We start from the raw sequence: 15587 nt of genomic DNA on the forward strand, positions 1-15587 counted from the left end.
CTTTAAAAAAGAAATGAAATGCTTTAAAAAAAAAAATGAAGTGAAATGAAATGCTTTAAAAAAAAAAAATGAAACTAAATGAAATTAGATGCTTTAAAGAAAATATTTATCTTGCACTGATGGTCACTTAATTAAGTTTTTCTCTTTTTGGTATATTCCAAGAAAATTTTTCAATTTTCTGAATATTAACAGCAAAACTAGAGACAAACTGACGTGCGTTAGCAAAGTACTAATAGACTGCGACTTTTAGGAAGAAATAAAATGTAGATTATAGATCACACAGTTGTTTTATCGCCCGCTATAAATCTTGTGGGCTGTTTTAAAGTTCCTTTGAACTAACCGACAAGGTACGATGAAGAATAGTGTTCACAGTAAGTTGTGTGTTTCACAAAAAAAAAAAAAAGAACTGTTCATATTCACATACGATGCAGAAACAGCTTTTCTTTAAATAACCTATTTATTCACAAGATACCACTGTGATCTGGAATTTTTTAAATGCCTATCTTTTTGTATGAAAATTTAAAAGAGCGTAGAATTTTCTATAAAAAAAATTATATCAAAATTATTACTCATCGCGATCCACCAACGACGGTAGAAATTTAATAGTATTCCTAAAAGTGCATTTGTTGTTTTTTACAAATTTATAAAATAATCTTTGAAAAATCTTGAAGAAGTAATTTGAAAATTTTTAGTATTCTGTAGAATTATGTTCCATAGAATTTTTTCCACAGGAAGAATTTCTACGATATTTCAGGAAGAGGCACCTCCGGAAGCACCACCCGAAGGCGCTGCACCAGGTGAACCAGGTGCTGAAGGAGAAGCACCTCCAATTCAATACACCGGCAGTACAATGGCCTGCCATCCTTGGCTTTCCTCGATGATTAATTATGCACAGCCAATAAAATTTCAAAGCTTTGAAACTGCAGAAAGTACGTATACAGTGTTCCTTACTTTCTTCATACCAATATACACGAGCATCAGGTGTATTTTTATTTTTTATTGATAAATCACGAAAATCGTTAAATGCCCCATCGTTGTGTTCTCTGTCAGTATTTCTGTAAGATAAATGTTACTTTATCATTTTCTTTCCTTTAATTGCTAAATTTATTCAATTACGTTTCACTCTGTGAAACAAAAATTTGAAAAATTGTCACTTTTTTTTTTTTCAACGCTAAATTGTTCAACAATAGATTTGCAGAGTCTAGTCTTGATAGCAAAGACTGAAACGTCGAAGTGTTATTTAAAAAGGAAACACATGTGTGTTAGAAATTTTTGAAATTTTATTTAAAATCAATTTTACATTTCGTACGCAACGTAACGATTAAAATAACACTTGGTCATTTGCGAAAGAAAAATAGAAGTGTCGTTATTATTGCAGAAAAGAATATACATCACAATATGTCCTCGTTTTCGGAGACTGCGGCGCTCAATTATCTGAAAACGAACGCCGTGGAATTCGTGAACTACAACAAGCGTCAAATGAGTCGAATTTATCCGAAAGGTACAAGGGCCGATTCGTCGAATTACATGCCACAGGTGAGTTGTTCAATTGTAATTATCGGGAATAATATAAAATTCATAATTTACGCTACACGAATGTTTACATTTGACCTAGGTCTTCTGGAACGCAGGCTGTCAGATGGTGGCGTTGAACTTTCAAACACCTGACTTGCCTATGCAACTAAATCAGGGAAAGTTCGAGTACAATGCAACAACTGGATATTTATTGAAACCTGATTTCATGAGAAGACCAGATAAGATCTTCGATCCGTTCTCTGAGGACGTAGACGGTGTTATTACTGCCCAATGTTCAGTACAAGTAAGCTGGATTTATGCAAATCGTTTTTTTTTTTTGGGAGATAATGAATTTTATCGAAATAGTAGTTATTGGGCGAGATTTTGTTAAAATAGTGTCGGATTGTCTGATAATTTATTTTCGTTATGCGTGTAGTGCGGTATTTTAAATTCAACCAACAATCGATATGTACCTAAATATTTTAACGAATATTATTTTTTAATTATTGTGAATATTTTAATGAAAAATTATTTTTTAATTATTTTTTGTATCATTTGTACTTCGTGGTAGTGGCTTTTGGAGCTGGTTAAATTGACACTTTTTGCTGTATTATATAAAAGTTACTTGTTATTGGAAATATGTTAGTTGAAATAATTAGTTTCAATCCAATAAAATAAATTTTATAATTTAAGTGAAGTTTCATTTCGTAAGCTTAAGAACGCTTATCTTGTTACTATTTCTATGAATCTGCACATCTTTTTCAACACCTTATCACCTACATTTCGTCTATTTTTATTTGAACATTATTTTGATTTTATTAATTAAAATTTTCAATTTGTCATTCTTTAGAGTGTTTAATATAAATGATATTTTAGTAAGGAAAGATATGAAAAATGTGAATAGTTTTTGGTCGAAATAACAAGCTGAAGGTAAAAATAATTGTAATTTAATTGCTAACGTGTTCTACTGATCAGGTGATAGCAGGACAATTCTTATCTGACAAAAAAGTCGGCACCTACGTCGAAGTGGATATGTACGGTTTGCCAGCAGACACAATCAAGAAAGAATTTAGGACACGAATGGTTCCCGGAAACGGTTTGAATCCAGTTTACAATGAAGAGCCGTTCCTATTCCGAAAAGTTGTGCTTCCAGACTTGGCTGTGCTTAGATTTGGTAATTTAAATATTTATAATTGCATACTATATGTACATTTCTAATTTTATTGCCACCTTTTCTTTAATAATTACCATTTTCGAAAAATTACAACTAAAAGCTGAAAGTCACATTTATATCCTCCAAAAAAATTGAAAATTTTCATTTAGTAGTTGCCTATAAAAAAATTTCCAAACTTTGCCTATTTCTAGACGCTTCAGGGTGGTGTATATAAACATAATTATAATTACATTGCCACTATTTCTGTAATAACTACAATTTTTTTTAAATCAGAGAAAGAAGCTGAAAGTCACATTTATATCCTCCAAAAAAATTGAAATTTTTCATTTAGTAGTTGCCTATAAAAAAATTCCCAAACTTTGCCTATTTCTAGATGCTTCAGGGTGGTGTATATAAACATAATTATAATTACATTGCCACTATTTCTGTAATAACTACAATTTTTTTTAAATCAGAGAAAGAAGCTGAAAGTCACATTTATATCCTCCAAAAAAATTGAAAATTTTCATTTAGTAGTTGCCTATAAAAAAATTCCCAAACTTTGCCTATTTCTAGACGCTTCAGAGTGGTGTATATAAATATAATTATATTACCACCGTTTCTATAATCACCACAATTTTTTAAAAATCAGAGAAAGAAGCTGAAAGTCACATTTATATCCTCCAAAAAAATTGAAATTTTTCATTTAGTAGTTGCCTATAAAAAAATTTCCAAACTTTGCTCATTTTTCAATTTAAATAACGCCACAAATTGTAACTAATTATTTCCATAGGCGTATACGAAGAGAGTGGAAAATTGTTAGGTCAACGTATTTTGCCGCTGGACGGTCTTCAAGCTGGATATAGACATATTTCACTGAAAACTGAGGCGAATTTTCCTATGGCGTTGCCTATGTTGTTCTGTAACATTGAACTGAAGATTTACGTACCCGATGGATTCGAAGGTAATATCTTGAGCAAGTACGACGTGCAAAAATAGAAGTGTATCATGATGACTGTGATTCGAGCCCACTTTCCCGGCTTGCAGACTTCATGGCTGCCTTATCTGATCCCGGTGCATTCAGCAAAGGAGCGGAAAAACAAGCTGAGACTATGAAAGGACTTGGAATCGAGCAGACCGATGCGAAGGCTGAGGCGAAGAAGAAGGAAGAGGAGAAAGCCAAAAAGGGTATACGTCTTTCTTTAAATAAATTTCATTCACAAATATTAAAGTAAAAAAAGAAAACAGTTGCTTTACAAGACGTTATTTAAAACTTTTTTAATCGACCCTCGACTTACATATATTGTTTATGCGAAATCTTGGATTTCCTGGAGTTTCAATCGGTTTAGAAAGACAAATTGAAAAGTTTCTTTTAATCACAATTCTGCAGAAAAGATTCTTTTAACCAAGTCTACCGTAAAAAAAGCAGATAAGTATTCGAAAGGTTGAACTCAATTTAATTGAAATGAATTTTAACCCTTTGCACTCAGGGATCATTTTTCTATAGGAAAGTTTGCAAATCGGATCTTTGAAATTTTCTAAAATTAGAAATAAACTATACTATTTTATTTCAATATTCAACGTATTCTCTATTTCACTATGGCAACCAAATTTATAGAGATCCCATAGATCTGATCTCTGACTTGATTAATTATTTACCAAACGACCATTATTTAATGTCGCCTCTCTCAGTCGCCACTCAATTGCAAAGGGTTAAATTATTTTCTCATTTCTTAACACAGTTCATGATTGAATACGTTATTTAATCTTTTGGCGATTGTTGGAACAAGTTTTAGAGTGTAAAGAATATATTTCTTTGTTTACTTTTTGCATAATGAAATATTATATTCACCTTTTCAGACAGAACAGCATAAACAAATGCACAGTCATTACAAATAAGTCATTCAACTTCTTTAATCTCTTTTAAAAGACTTGTTTTTAATGTCTTTTGTGTAAAGTAAATGGTTTTTATCTTACAAATTTATATTACTTTCAATAGTCGTTATCCTAACATTTACTTAATTATTTCACTTAATTATTCACTTATTTATCGCTTATAATTATTTTCCACGTATGTTCGTTTCCGCTTCATTTCAATATATTATCAGTAGCAACATTATTTTTCACAGTATTTACATTTTGTCACGTTTAACTAACAATTGAATAGTTTCAAACAATTTGTTAGAAATTACACAGAATTTAAGTTCGAAACATAAAAGTTATTACGAAGAAAATTCACCTAATTAGCAATAAAACTTCATCGTCAATTTCTGACAAAACGGTTGCTCTGGGATATGTGGTCTCCCTAAAACTTTCGATCTCCTTTACGAGTAGAATGCGATGCGGATAAAAAAAAATTTGACCTTGAATTTCATGCTCAAGGTCAATTGTGCGGAAACATTTTTTCACACTCTGTACATTTATTAGCGCGTAAGTTCTTCTCACTCGGTATTACAAATTTCAGAGGAGTACAAACCAGAACCAATTACGATAGACTTGCTAAGAAAAGAGAAATCCTTCAAAATGGGAAAGAAACACCTGAAAGAAGTGGATACAATGAGGAAAAAGCATTTGAAAGAGCGTCAGACGATGCAGAAAAATCATTGCAGCGCCATTGATAAATTGATGAAGGGAAAGGAGTAAGTAGCGTGGCGAGAATTTCTGCCAATTAGAAATTATTAGATTATTACGATCAACGCCGTTGTTACGCTTAATCCAAGTTGACAATGATAAATTTTACGTTTGTAGCAAAAGTGCGCTGATCCAGGACGCCAATGTGAAAAAAGTGATAAGCGAGCAAACCACGCAATGGTCGGCCATGGTGGAACGGCAACGGAAAGAAGAATGGGAATTGTTGAGAACTCAGACAGAAACTGCTCGAGAGGAATTTAAAAAATTAATCGAAGTTGTACAGGCCTCGCAGGTTAAACAATTGCAAGCGAAACATGACAAGTATGTTAGATTCTGTGTCTAACCTTCGATTCGATTTTGTTTAAGTTTTCATAAAAATACGAAAATTTGTATTTCATCGGAGTTTTTGTTGGGTTTTTGAAAATTTCAAAACATATTTTTAGAGTACTGCAAAGTTAAAAAATTTAACTGGAATTTACTAAATAATCTGTTTCATATTTCAGTATTTCATATTAATGGCTAATTCGAATAAAATTAACTGCAAAAAGTAAATAGTTAATGATTTTTTTTATATTAGGACTTTGAAATATTTTATTGAAATGTTTGTTAATTTATGCAATAACTTTGTTTTCTATATCTGATGTTACAGAGATATGAAGGACATGAATTCGAATCAAGCGAAAATATCCGTGGAAACAGCTAAAGAAGTAATGAACGATAAAGCATTGAAGACAAAGGGAGATAAAGATCGTAGACTGCGTGAGAAAAAAGAGCAAAATACGAAGAAGTTCATGCAAGAAAGGAAAACCGTTCAGATCAAGCAAGGACGCGAGAAAGAAAAGTTACAAAAAAGTCACGAGAAACAAGTAGCAGAATTAGACGGCGAGATTACTGCGGTAAATTTTTATAATTTTACTTAAAAACATCGCTACTTCTTTAGTTTTTACACGTACGAGAAGAATAATTGCTGAGAAATACATTTCTCATATACATCTTAGCTACAAGATAATACGTTGATAATATTAATTTTTATATTATTAAATTAACAGGAACATCTGAATATCTCAATATCTGATCAAATTTAACAACTGTTTAATTTATTAATAAAGAATACATTTCCGTTACAGACTATTGAAATGTACAAGAACGAAGCAATTCATTGGGATCTGTCGTCTAAAGCAGAATTCTTCGTGTAAATTGTGAAGAACAGTTTTTACGTGGAAATTTGCACTAATTTAAAAAACCATCTCTTACATTTCTGTTTTATACCGTATTTTCAATATAGATCGATTGCTTTTGTTATTTGATATACCATTTCTTATAACTTTTATACATATCTAATATAATTCGTATAATAATTATTTATAACACTGAAGAATTAAATACTTGCTAGTTTGAAAATTGTATATATATAGGGTGTCTCATCTAACTTGCATACCTTTAATAACTTTTACATTATGTATTGTATGAAAAGTTTATATGCACAAAGTTGCACAATGTCGACTTTCTTTTTTTTTTTAATGGAGTATGGTATTTTTTCTACTAAAATTCGAAAGGATGTTAAATTTTGAATAGAAATGCATTAACTTTCATTGCTTCTAAATTTAGAGGTTAATGAGGTTTATTTTATTTTTCAAAAATTTATATCGAAAATACGAAAGAAATTTTTCAGGGACGAAGCAAAACATTTCGTAAACTATTATATTTAGAACCAATTGTACATAGAATTCGATGTATTTTTACTCAATTTTAATTTTTCGAATTTTAGCACAATACATATCGTAGTCTATTCAAATAAACAAATTTGACTTCCAAATCTGTGAAACTTCTTCACATATAAAAGAAGTATATGCAACTTTTGTATATAACAATTTTTTATACAACATATGGTGTATAAGTTTTTTGTATTTAAAATGCGCAAGTTCAGTGATACACCCTGTATGTTGTATGAATCTACGTATGTGTGAAGTTTACATTGTTATTTAATGTTAATTTCCTTGGAAATTAACAATTTTGAATGAAAGAACTCTCAATTCCTTTACTATTTTTCCATAATTTTCACGAACGTTTACATTTAAAATACTATATTTATTGTAATTACACATAAATTTGACTTATTATTATAAACTCTTGTGATGGGATGTTTGAATAAATTCTTGAAAAATTTGTATCAAATAGCTTCATCTCGAAACATTCTAAATACATTATTTCGTAAAATTACCCAGAAAATATTTATTTCTTTGTACGATTATAATACATTAGGCACATCATTCACTATCAATTACTTTAACCTATAAATGTAGTAATATATATATAATATTTCACCGAAAATGTCACTGCAAACCTGAGTAAAGGGTGATTACTTGTGAGGATTCATTTGTGCGGAAATGTTCTTTGTACATAATTATCTGGAAGGCCGCATCTAAATTAACTTACTATAAACTCACACGCTACTGTATAGATTGTAACCTGGACAGGAAGCACGGAGCAAGTTAAATAAACAACGGAAAAGTGAACATAAAATCATGAAACTCGAGTAACGACCACCCAGTGTTTCTTCGTCAACGACTCAAAGCGTCTTCTCCTTATACTGTTGCACGTAGCTTTGAACAACCGGTAACCTATAAACCCGTAAAGAAGCTATGGATCCAGCGCATGCGCCGATCCAATAAACTATCACGTGCTCCATAAAAGAAGTTCCCAAACATCCGTATTTCAAGGCAGTGGCAAGCGCCGGATTAAAGTAGCCGCCAGAATAATCGAAAGCTGAAATCAAAAACAAAAGGATTGTACCCTCGAGAATTTGCATTGATTAAATTTGTACTCGTTATTCTAAGTAAAATGTGCATTTATTAGCGAAAATATGCACGTCATAGGTATTAATTCTACAAGAAATATACGTTGTTTACATACATATTTTAGATATTCTGAAGTTACGAAATGAAAAATAAATAAATATGTGTATTTTCTTTCAGACGATTGATAATATTTAAAAATTGTTCAAACCTGCAATAACCAAAGTTGTTCCGATGAAGGAATCGAGAATGACACTAATATTGGAATTTATCTCACTCAAACCACGTGATACTACCCTATATATACAAGTCGCCACGCATTCGATAAATGCTCCAAATATTACAGGCACCTTGAAAATAGGAAAAGAACTCCATAAAAATAGGAAAAGAAACCAAATTTTTCTAATACTAATGAACTAACGTAGTACAGAGTGAGGTAAAATTAAATGCCCGATTTAGTTCGACAATAAATATCGGTAAATGTCAAAACAAAAAATGAACTAATAACTGTACTACCTTAGTCTGAGAAATGTGGTAATTTTAATTGAACGTTACTACGAAAAATTTTTGTTCCTTTATTAAACATAAAACTCGAACTTATTCGAAACAAAATTAATGGATAACGAACTTAGTGTTTATCATCGATCGTACTTGTAAATCAGTAGTGCAATCTTCGAACGCTTTGTTTTTGTGCGTTGAAACGATTTCGAGTGCCCAAAGTAATTGAATGTATCTAAAAACGGCGAGACCGCCGACAAGTTCGGCCCATATCAAAAGAAAAGCGTCGCGGATCGATTTCGTTCCCTCGACAACATCCTCGATGTGTGTGTACGGGCAAGCAGTGGCATCGCCCCAGTTCATGGACCACCAAATCGTCAATATGAATAAATATACGCCGTATATAGAGACGCCCCAATTCTCCGCAACTACGATTTATTATATTTATAATATATGAGAGTGAAATAATTTTTAATGGAAAAATATAGAATAACGTCATTAACTGAATTACTAGACTTGATCGAAAGACGTTAATTATTAAAGGTACATATAAAAACAAAATTTTTAAAAACAAGATTTTTATTACATTGATATATCTCATTTTAAATTGTATATAAATTAGTTTTAGTGGTGAGCTGAGCAAAGGAAAGGTAATTAAAGTTTTCAAGGTCGATTTGACATTAAATTGTAGGTAATTGAAGAGTAAACACGTTCAGTGAACTTACTTATTATCAATTCGAAACATGCTCCACACAGCTCACCGGTAGCAATGCCCTCTAAGAACAAGGACCTTACAAATTGATCCCGTATGTAATAGTTCGTGTATCTTCTCATCCAATATGCTATGAGACTTGTAAGTACAATGTACAGTGTAGAAACTGCTAAGGCAATTATTGTTGCAGCCATGGTGTTGCTTGAACGTACGTGGATTCAATAATACAGTGGGACCTCGATAACTCGAAAACCTCTACAAGACGAAAATTTTCTTCATTCCATTTCGCTCCGCTGAAAGAACCTCTACAACTCGAATTCAGAAGAGCTCCGACCTCTACATGTCGAAGTTAATTTCTACGGATCAACGGTTTTACGATAGTCAATTGTTTATTTCTCTATAGAGATAAACAATGCATGTGTTTTGATCACAAAAGCAGTTTGCTGCGAAAGTTTGAAGGACTAAGTTAAAGAACACAGTTCTATCGTTTCTCATTCTTTTTTCCGGATTATATGCAACAAAATGAATTCTAAACGCAGGCGGAAAACATTAACATCTGCTGATAAAATAAACGTAATTGAAACAGTAAAAATTGGATCAAGAAAGAAAAAGGATATTGCTAATGACCTCTTTTACTCGAAAACTCGATAAGTCGAAACCTCTATAACACGAAGATTTTTTCCCTTCCTTTGAGGTTCGAGTTATCGAGGTTCCACTGTATTTGCAAAGTGGAAATTAAAATTATAACAAAACCACGAATAAATACATATATGTCATGCCTGACGAGAAATCGTAACACAATTATTCATAGCACTTTCTTCACTAGAAAGGAAAGTTAAGATTAATTTAAAGTATTTTTTTCTTACACTGTACTATAAAAATAAATAGATCTATTCTAATGTTTTGTTTAAAGGCAAAACAGCAATGGTACATCAAAATGTAACTAACACTAAACTTGTAGGTCTTCGGGTATTACCGCCATAATGCATACACTATATAAGCGGCAGGTAGTGGTAAGCTAAAACCAGGATATTATGCAACAGTATCATCCAATTATCTAATAAACTATGATTTTAGGTGATTCTCCAAGGATGTAGAACGCAACATAAACTTACGTGTCTATCATCGAATTTCAATTGTTTTGGTCATGTCTTCCCAAACAAACATCGACACAGTACTTTTAAATCTATTTCTCGATCCTTTCCCTTCTTTCGCGCACAAGATTTTACTTAGCAGTTATTTAAAACTAGCGTGTGTAATTGAATATATATGTGTGGATATGTCGCCCGGCTTTAAATAGCTAGTCTCCCAAATTAGCTAGTTGGACATCAGTATTGCGTTAGATATCAACTATTTTTTAATACAAATCTGAAACGCATACAATATCTTCTGGTTTTTCATAAATAAGAACATCGATTTCATTTCAGAAATATAACTTCATTAATACTTTACAATTAATTACAAATATTTATGATTCAGTTTATTTGTTTATACTGTTCAATTAATTACAAATTTACAAAAATGAGTATTTTAACAAAATTATAATCGTTGAAGAATAATAACATTATCCATATTATAAATAGGTTTGTTGTCTTCAACTCCATGGTATTATTCAGTTACATCCTTGACAAAGTTAGTTGACTTGCATTACAATAAGATGAGAATCATTCCAGAAAGGAAGCACGTGTTAAACGTTCAACCAATCAGTTACATTAAAGGTCTATGTTGTTTGTGTTCACTCAAAAATATTTGTAAAAAATTGATAGGAACAGATGAGTTGCACAATTAGAACAATAGGAATGAATGAGTTAACCAGTTGCTTTCTATTCATTCGCCATAACAGGCAGACTTGTAAAATAAATTTAAATTCCAACGTACACAGTTATGATTGGATGTTTTTATTCATTCATTTTATGAAGTATCAACTACATTTATTACATAGGTAAATGATTTTATGTCGGTTTATGAATGTGGGCTAGTTTTATCGTTATAAAAAAGAAAGTAACATTTATTTACAAGAATCAAAAGACTCTCCTTTGTGTTTTTTGGCCACTTGAAGGTCTGTTCTTACCATTAACCTGGGGATCCGTTTCGATTTTAAATAGGACATCATTTCGCTTGATGATCTAAAATAAAAACTAATTACAATAAAATAAAGTCATGTATAAAACAGAACTTCTATGTGTTAAACAATATATTTTATACTCTAAAGTATCTTAAATTTACCTCGGAAGAGGAGTTTTAGATTCAGTCAACACTTCTGTTGAATTGCTTTCAGACGAACTAGAACTTGTACATGGAGAGTAAGGAATGATCTGGTATGTAGTTCTACCAACTCCCTCATTAGTTGGTTCAGTACTTTCCGTTTGATTTGGCATATTGTTACTAATACGATTCTCTCCATCCAATAAAGGCTTTTTTTTATCTTCTACTTCTGTTTTCATGGACTTTATATCAATATTGTTTTCAGGCTTAGATTTTAGTTTACCATCTTGTGTAGGAAAGTTTACAACAGGTATAGCAATATTTCTGTCTCCTTTGGTTGCATTCATTAATTTAATTAATAATTTCGAGAGCTCTTCCCTTTTCCTTGTTACTATTATTTCTTCAAACCAATTTTTCAATGTCTTTATTGGCAAAGTATAATCTTTAATAGGATTCTGAAATAAAAATTTATCAATGCAAAATTACTTCTGTCATACTATTTATTTAAAGAAGCTTTCCACATATTGTAATACGTATAATCCGCAATCAGTAAAATTTGATTGCTGAGGAACTTTTAGTGATGCTCCTTTAATAGTATCTTTCGAAAATACTTTTTCACTTCCCATTCTTGCAACATACTCACAACTTAAGTAATCTCTCAATGTAGCTACTACACGTGCTCTACTTGCCCCAGCAAGAGAATCAAATATTAGTATGCAGGGTCTATAACAAATGAAATGAAAATATAAAGAATTTGAATATCACATGTGTAACATAATTCCTTCAGAAATATATACAGGTATATACAAATTATTACACTTACACTTTTACAGTATCTTTTTCCTGTGGCACATTTTGATCTGTTTTTGGCGGCAAACTTTTGTCTTCTGTATTTTGCGATTCGTCCTGCAAACAAATTTTTGATAATAGTGTAACATTCTTTTCATGATTTACAATAATTTATATTATTACAAAACATTGACATCATTTTGTAGCAAAACATACGTCATCCTCACTATCCATTTCCATTTCTTCATCGTCACCTTCAGCTTCATCTCTTTCCGAACCATCGTCAGCTTGATCTATAGTTATAGTAGTTGTCATTGGTGTAAGTGTCGTACTTCCAATTGTAACTGCTTGCAATTTTACTTCTTTTATTTTTTTACTTTTCTGTACAGCCTTACGAACGTCATTTTCTTCTGTTCTTTTACTTTGTGTAAATACTTCACCCACCAAACCAGGAAAACAAATAATGGCCAAAAACCAATGGGCACTACATTTTTATAATATAATAAATGCAATTTAAAAACATTTAAAATTTAATAAAACAAAATAGATAACAAATAAGTACTTACTGTTCATTTATTGGAATTATAATGAAATCTTTTTCAAATATATTGACATTCTTTGTCCACTTTTGTACTCTGGCATGTCTCTTAGCAGCAGGTGAAAGGGGTACATTACCTTCAACTGCTTGAGTATGTGGACTTGTCAATCGCTTATAAAAATATGAACTAAATACATGGATTCTGTGTTGATCAGTTTCTGATAAAACTTCTAATGTTAAATATTTTAAATAGAAGTCTATAATTACATCGTTCAAAAACTGATCTTCTCCAAGGCATAAATAATCTTCTGTATTAATAGCTATACCACCTTTCGCAGGTGGTGGAGGATAAACAGTTATTCTGTAAATAACAATTTTAACATCATACCAAGAGGAAAAAAGATATAAATTTACAAGAAAAGGCAGATTTATTTCTTACGTTTGTATTCCACCATTAACATTCGAGTTAGTCGATGTTCCTGTTTGGTTTTCTTTCTTTGATAAACTTTGAATTTGTAAACTCTGTAAAAAAATTAAGTATAACTGAAATATTTTAAATTGTCATTTTATAAACTCATTAACACCATATATTACGTACATCTTTCGGTGATGCTCGTACAAGAATATCATTTGCTTCTTTCGAACTTAATTCTTCAAACAACCGTCTTCTCGAAAACAAACTTTTCAGCACTACTTTTGATTCTTCAGTTAATTTTTCTGGTAATAAAGTTATTCGTTTATGTGCCTTTTGGATCTTGCATTCCTAATAATTCACGAATCATAGCGCCAGTATTGGTAGATGTATAAAAGAAAAGCACTGGCATTGCTTTACCAAAATGAATTAGTACTTTTACTATGTCTTGAATCTTAACTTCTAATGTTACAAAGGTTTTATCTGTAACATATTTAGATGTTTATATATAATAAATAATCATTAAGATAATTATATTGACATACACTGTTTACTATTATTATAAATAAATAATAAGTAGAATAAATTACCATCTTCCAATAAAGGTACACCAAATCTTACTCCAGTTTGTGAAATTACTACTCTCTCTCGAGGAATATATTTATAAGAACCTATCCTTACCGTCCGACATAACACAGAGGTATGTGGAGCATGAACAACATTATCTGCAAAATATTTTAATTTTTCTTTCACCTTATGTAAAATAAAATAACATTCATTGTGTATTATGTCATATTAAAAATTTAATAAACCAGAATAACATATCCTAAGGAAGTTTTGTGTGTGTACGTGCACGCAAAATGTACAAAATATTTTAAAAAGTACCTTTAATGATATCTTCACTCTCCATGGAATAATCAGAACTTGTGCTAAAAATAGAATTGTTCGTGATTACTGGTTCCTTCTCAAGAATGGTCTCCATTTCTTCACTAAAATTATTACTTGCGTCATTTGAAAATGTATTGTTATTAAAGTTCTCCGATTTTTTAGATTTGCCTTCCTCTTCTTCATCCGAAGATATTGTCAAACATTCTGAATAAGAAATACCATGTCTGAAGAGCCCGTATATAACATGAGACATTTAAAGCAATTCACATGAAAGTCTTTGTTGTACATGAATGTTTAAGATAACAATGGCAACAAAAATCAGTAAGTTTTGGAAAAAAAAAAAACTAGAATAGTGAAAACATTATTTTCCTCAAGGTCATACTTTCCATATTTTTTTTTTTAATTCTTAATGCCTTTGTTTATATTTCGATCACTTAATCTAAAGAAAAGTACGGACAAAATCAACGATTTATGTACTCACACACATCACGAAATATAAGACAAAAAAGATCTAAAACAAATCCCCAGTTTAAAAACATTCAAAGAGGAATTTAAAATACTTTGAAAAGAAATGCTTAATACGATAAACACTTGGAAACATATTAATTTTTGGGATATAATACTTTTAAGTCATCATTTTTAACACTATTGGAAAATTTTCTGTGAAAAACCATGTATAAAGAAAAATACGTCTACTGTAAATTATGTCGATATTAAACTTGACGTTATTCAAAGAATACATCGATCGTTTAATGAGCTAATCAAAAGTAATTAAATGATGTTAATTTTGATCTTGTACAATGAATTTTCTATAACTATGCAATATAATTTTATGTGCTAATTTCATTGTACTAAATGAATAATTGAAAAATGAATCAAATATACAAAGAAGCAAAGTTCGAATCTACATTCAAGCAAGCTACATTTTAAAACATTTCTTTCTATATATCTTTTACATCAAATATCTCGCAATGTGTTTTGGCGAATAGGGTGTTAATACATACCGTTGATATTGTCTTTAATTTCTCTTTAGTTCAAGCATTAAACAAAATATATGGTTCCTTCTAAGAAAAGACTGATGACCTTAAGAAAAATAATCCTTCCACTATCATATATATATTTCCGTTTTGAAATCGAGTTGTTTCATTAGTTTTAGTTTCTGCTGTATTTAAATGCAATGAAGATATTCAGGTGTAATGTTTTAAACGTTCTACCCTATATATCTAGCACATAAACTTATACAAAATAACATTAAATTTTTTAACAAGATTATGAATTATTACTTGTATTTTACCTGGCTCTTTATGAATAGGCCTTGCTCTTGAAACACCTCTCCCCCTTCCCCTTCCACGTTTATAAACAGATCCATCTCGCTCCAATTTTTCTAATTTCGCTGATGAATTTCGCTCGTTGCTTTTTTTATAATATGTCTAAAAAAAATTAAGATAGTA

At 30.8% G+C, this 15587-nt stretch overlaps 3 protein-coding genes across 4 annotated transcripts in view; 1 reads left to right on the forward strand and 2 right to left on the reverse strand.

Annotated features, from left to right (window-relative positions):
- Window positions 1-6495, forward strand: part of LOC108574565 (1-phosphatidylinositol 4,5-bisphosphate phosphodiesterase-like) — a 14462-nt gene extending 7967 nt beyond the window's left edge. Inside the window, exons 11-20 of one of the 2 annotated variants that reach the window (XM_017937174.1) lie at window positions 755-929; window positions 1379-1536; window positions 1616-1819; window positions 2491-2689; window positions 3462-3632; window positions 3716-3856; window positions 5133-5307; window positions 5417-5620; window positions 5949-6195; window positions 6427-6495. In XM_017937174.1, coding sequence (XP_017792663.1) covers window positions 755-929; window positions 1379-1536; window positions 1616-1819; window positions 2491-2689; window positions 3462-3632; window positions 3716-3856; window positions 5133-5307; window positions 5417-5620; window positions 5949-6195; window positions 6427-6495 — 1743 coding nt within the window. The remainder of the gene's footprint in view (window positions 1-754; window positions 930-1378; window positions 1537-1615; window positions 1820-2490; window positions 2690-3461; window positions 3633-3715; window positions 3857-5132; window positions 5308-5416; window positions 5621-5948; window positions 6196-6426) is intronic. The other variant, XM_017937175.1, reaches the window with a different exon arrangement.
- Window positions 6496-7551: 1056 nt separating this feature from the next.
- On the reverse strand, window positions 7552-10534 carry LOC108574575. The gene is given in 5 exon segments (XM_017937189.1): window positions 7552-8093; window positions 8277-8525; window positions 8737-9020; window positions 9318-9559; window positions 10420-10534. Coding segments are annotated over 4 exon segments (939 nt in total). The 5' UTR covers window positions 9499-9559; window positions 10420-10534; the 3' UTR covers window positions 7552-7868.
- A 732-nt stretch (window positions 10535-11266) lies between these two features.
- LOC108574573 overlaps window positions 11267-15587 on the reverse strand; it is a 9773-nt gene continuing 5452 nt past the window's right edge. Inside the window, 12 exon segments of the mRNA XM_017937188.1 lie at window positions 11267-11430; window positions 11531-11964; window positions 12013-12232; window positions 12333-12415; window positions 12515-12782; window positions 12865-13197; window positions 13276-13358; window positions 13435-13579; window positions 13581-13731; window positions 13839-13973; window positions 14134-14340; window positions 15431-15566. Of these exon segments, the coding sequence (XP_017792677.1) occupies window positions 11313-11430; window positions 11531-11964; window positions 12013-12232; window positions 12333-12415; window positions 12515-12782; window positions 12865-13197; window positions 13276-13358; window positions 13435-13579; window positions 13581-13731; window positions 13839-13973; window positions 14134-14340; window positions 15431-15566 (2313 nt within the window). The 3' untranslated portion in view covers window positions 11267-11312.

The sequence above is a fragment of the Habropoda laboriosa genome, unplaced genomic scaffold (assembly GCF_001263275.1).
Source record: "Habropoda laboriosa isolate 0110345459 unplaced genomic scaffold, ASM126327v1 scaffold175, whole genome shotgun sequence".
Taxonomy (NCBI): Eukaryota; Metazoa; Arthropoda; class Insecta; order Hymenoptera; family Apidae; genus Habropoda; species Habropoda laboriosa.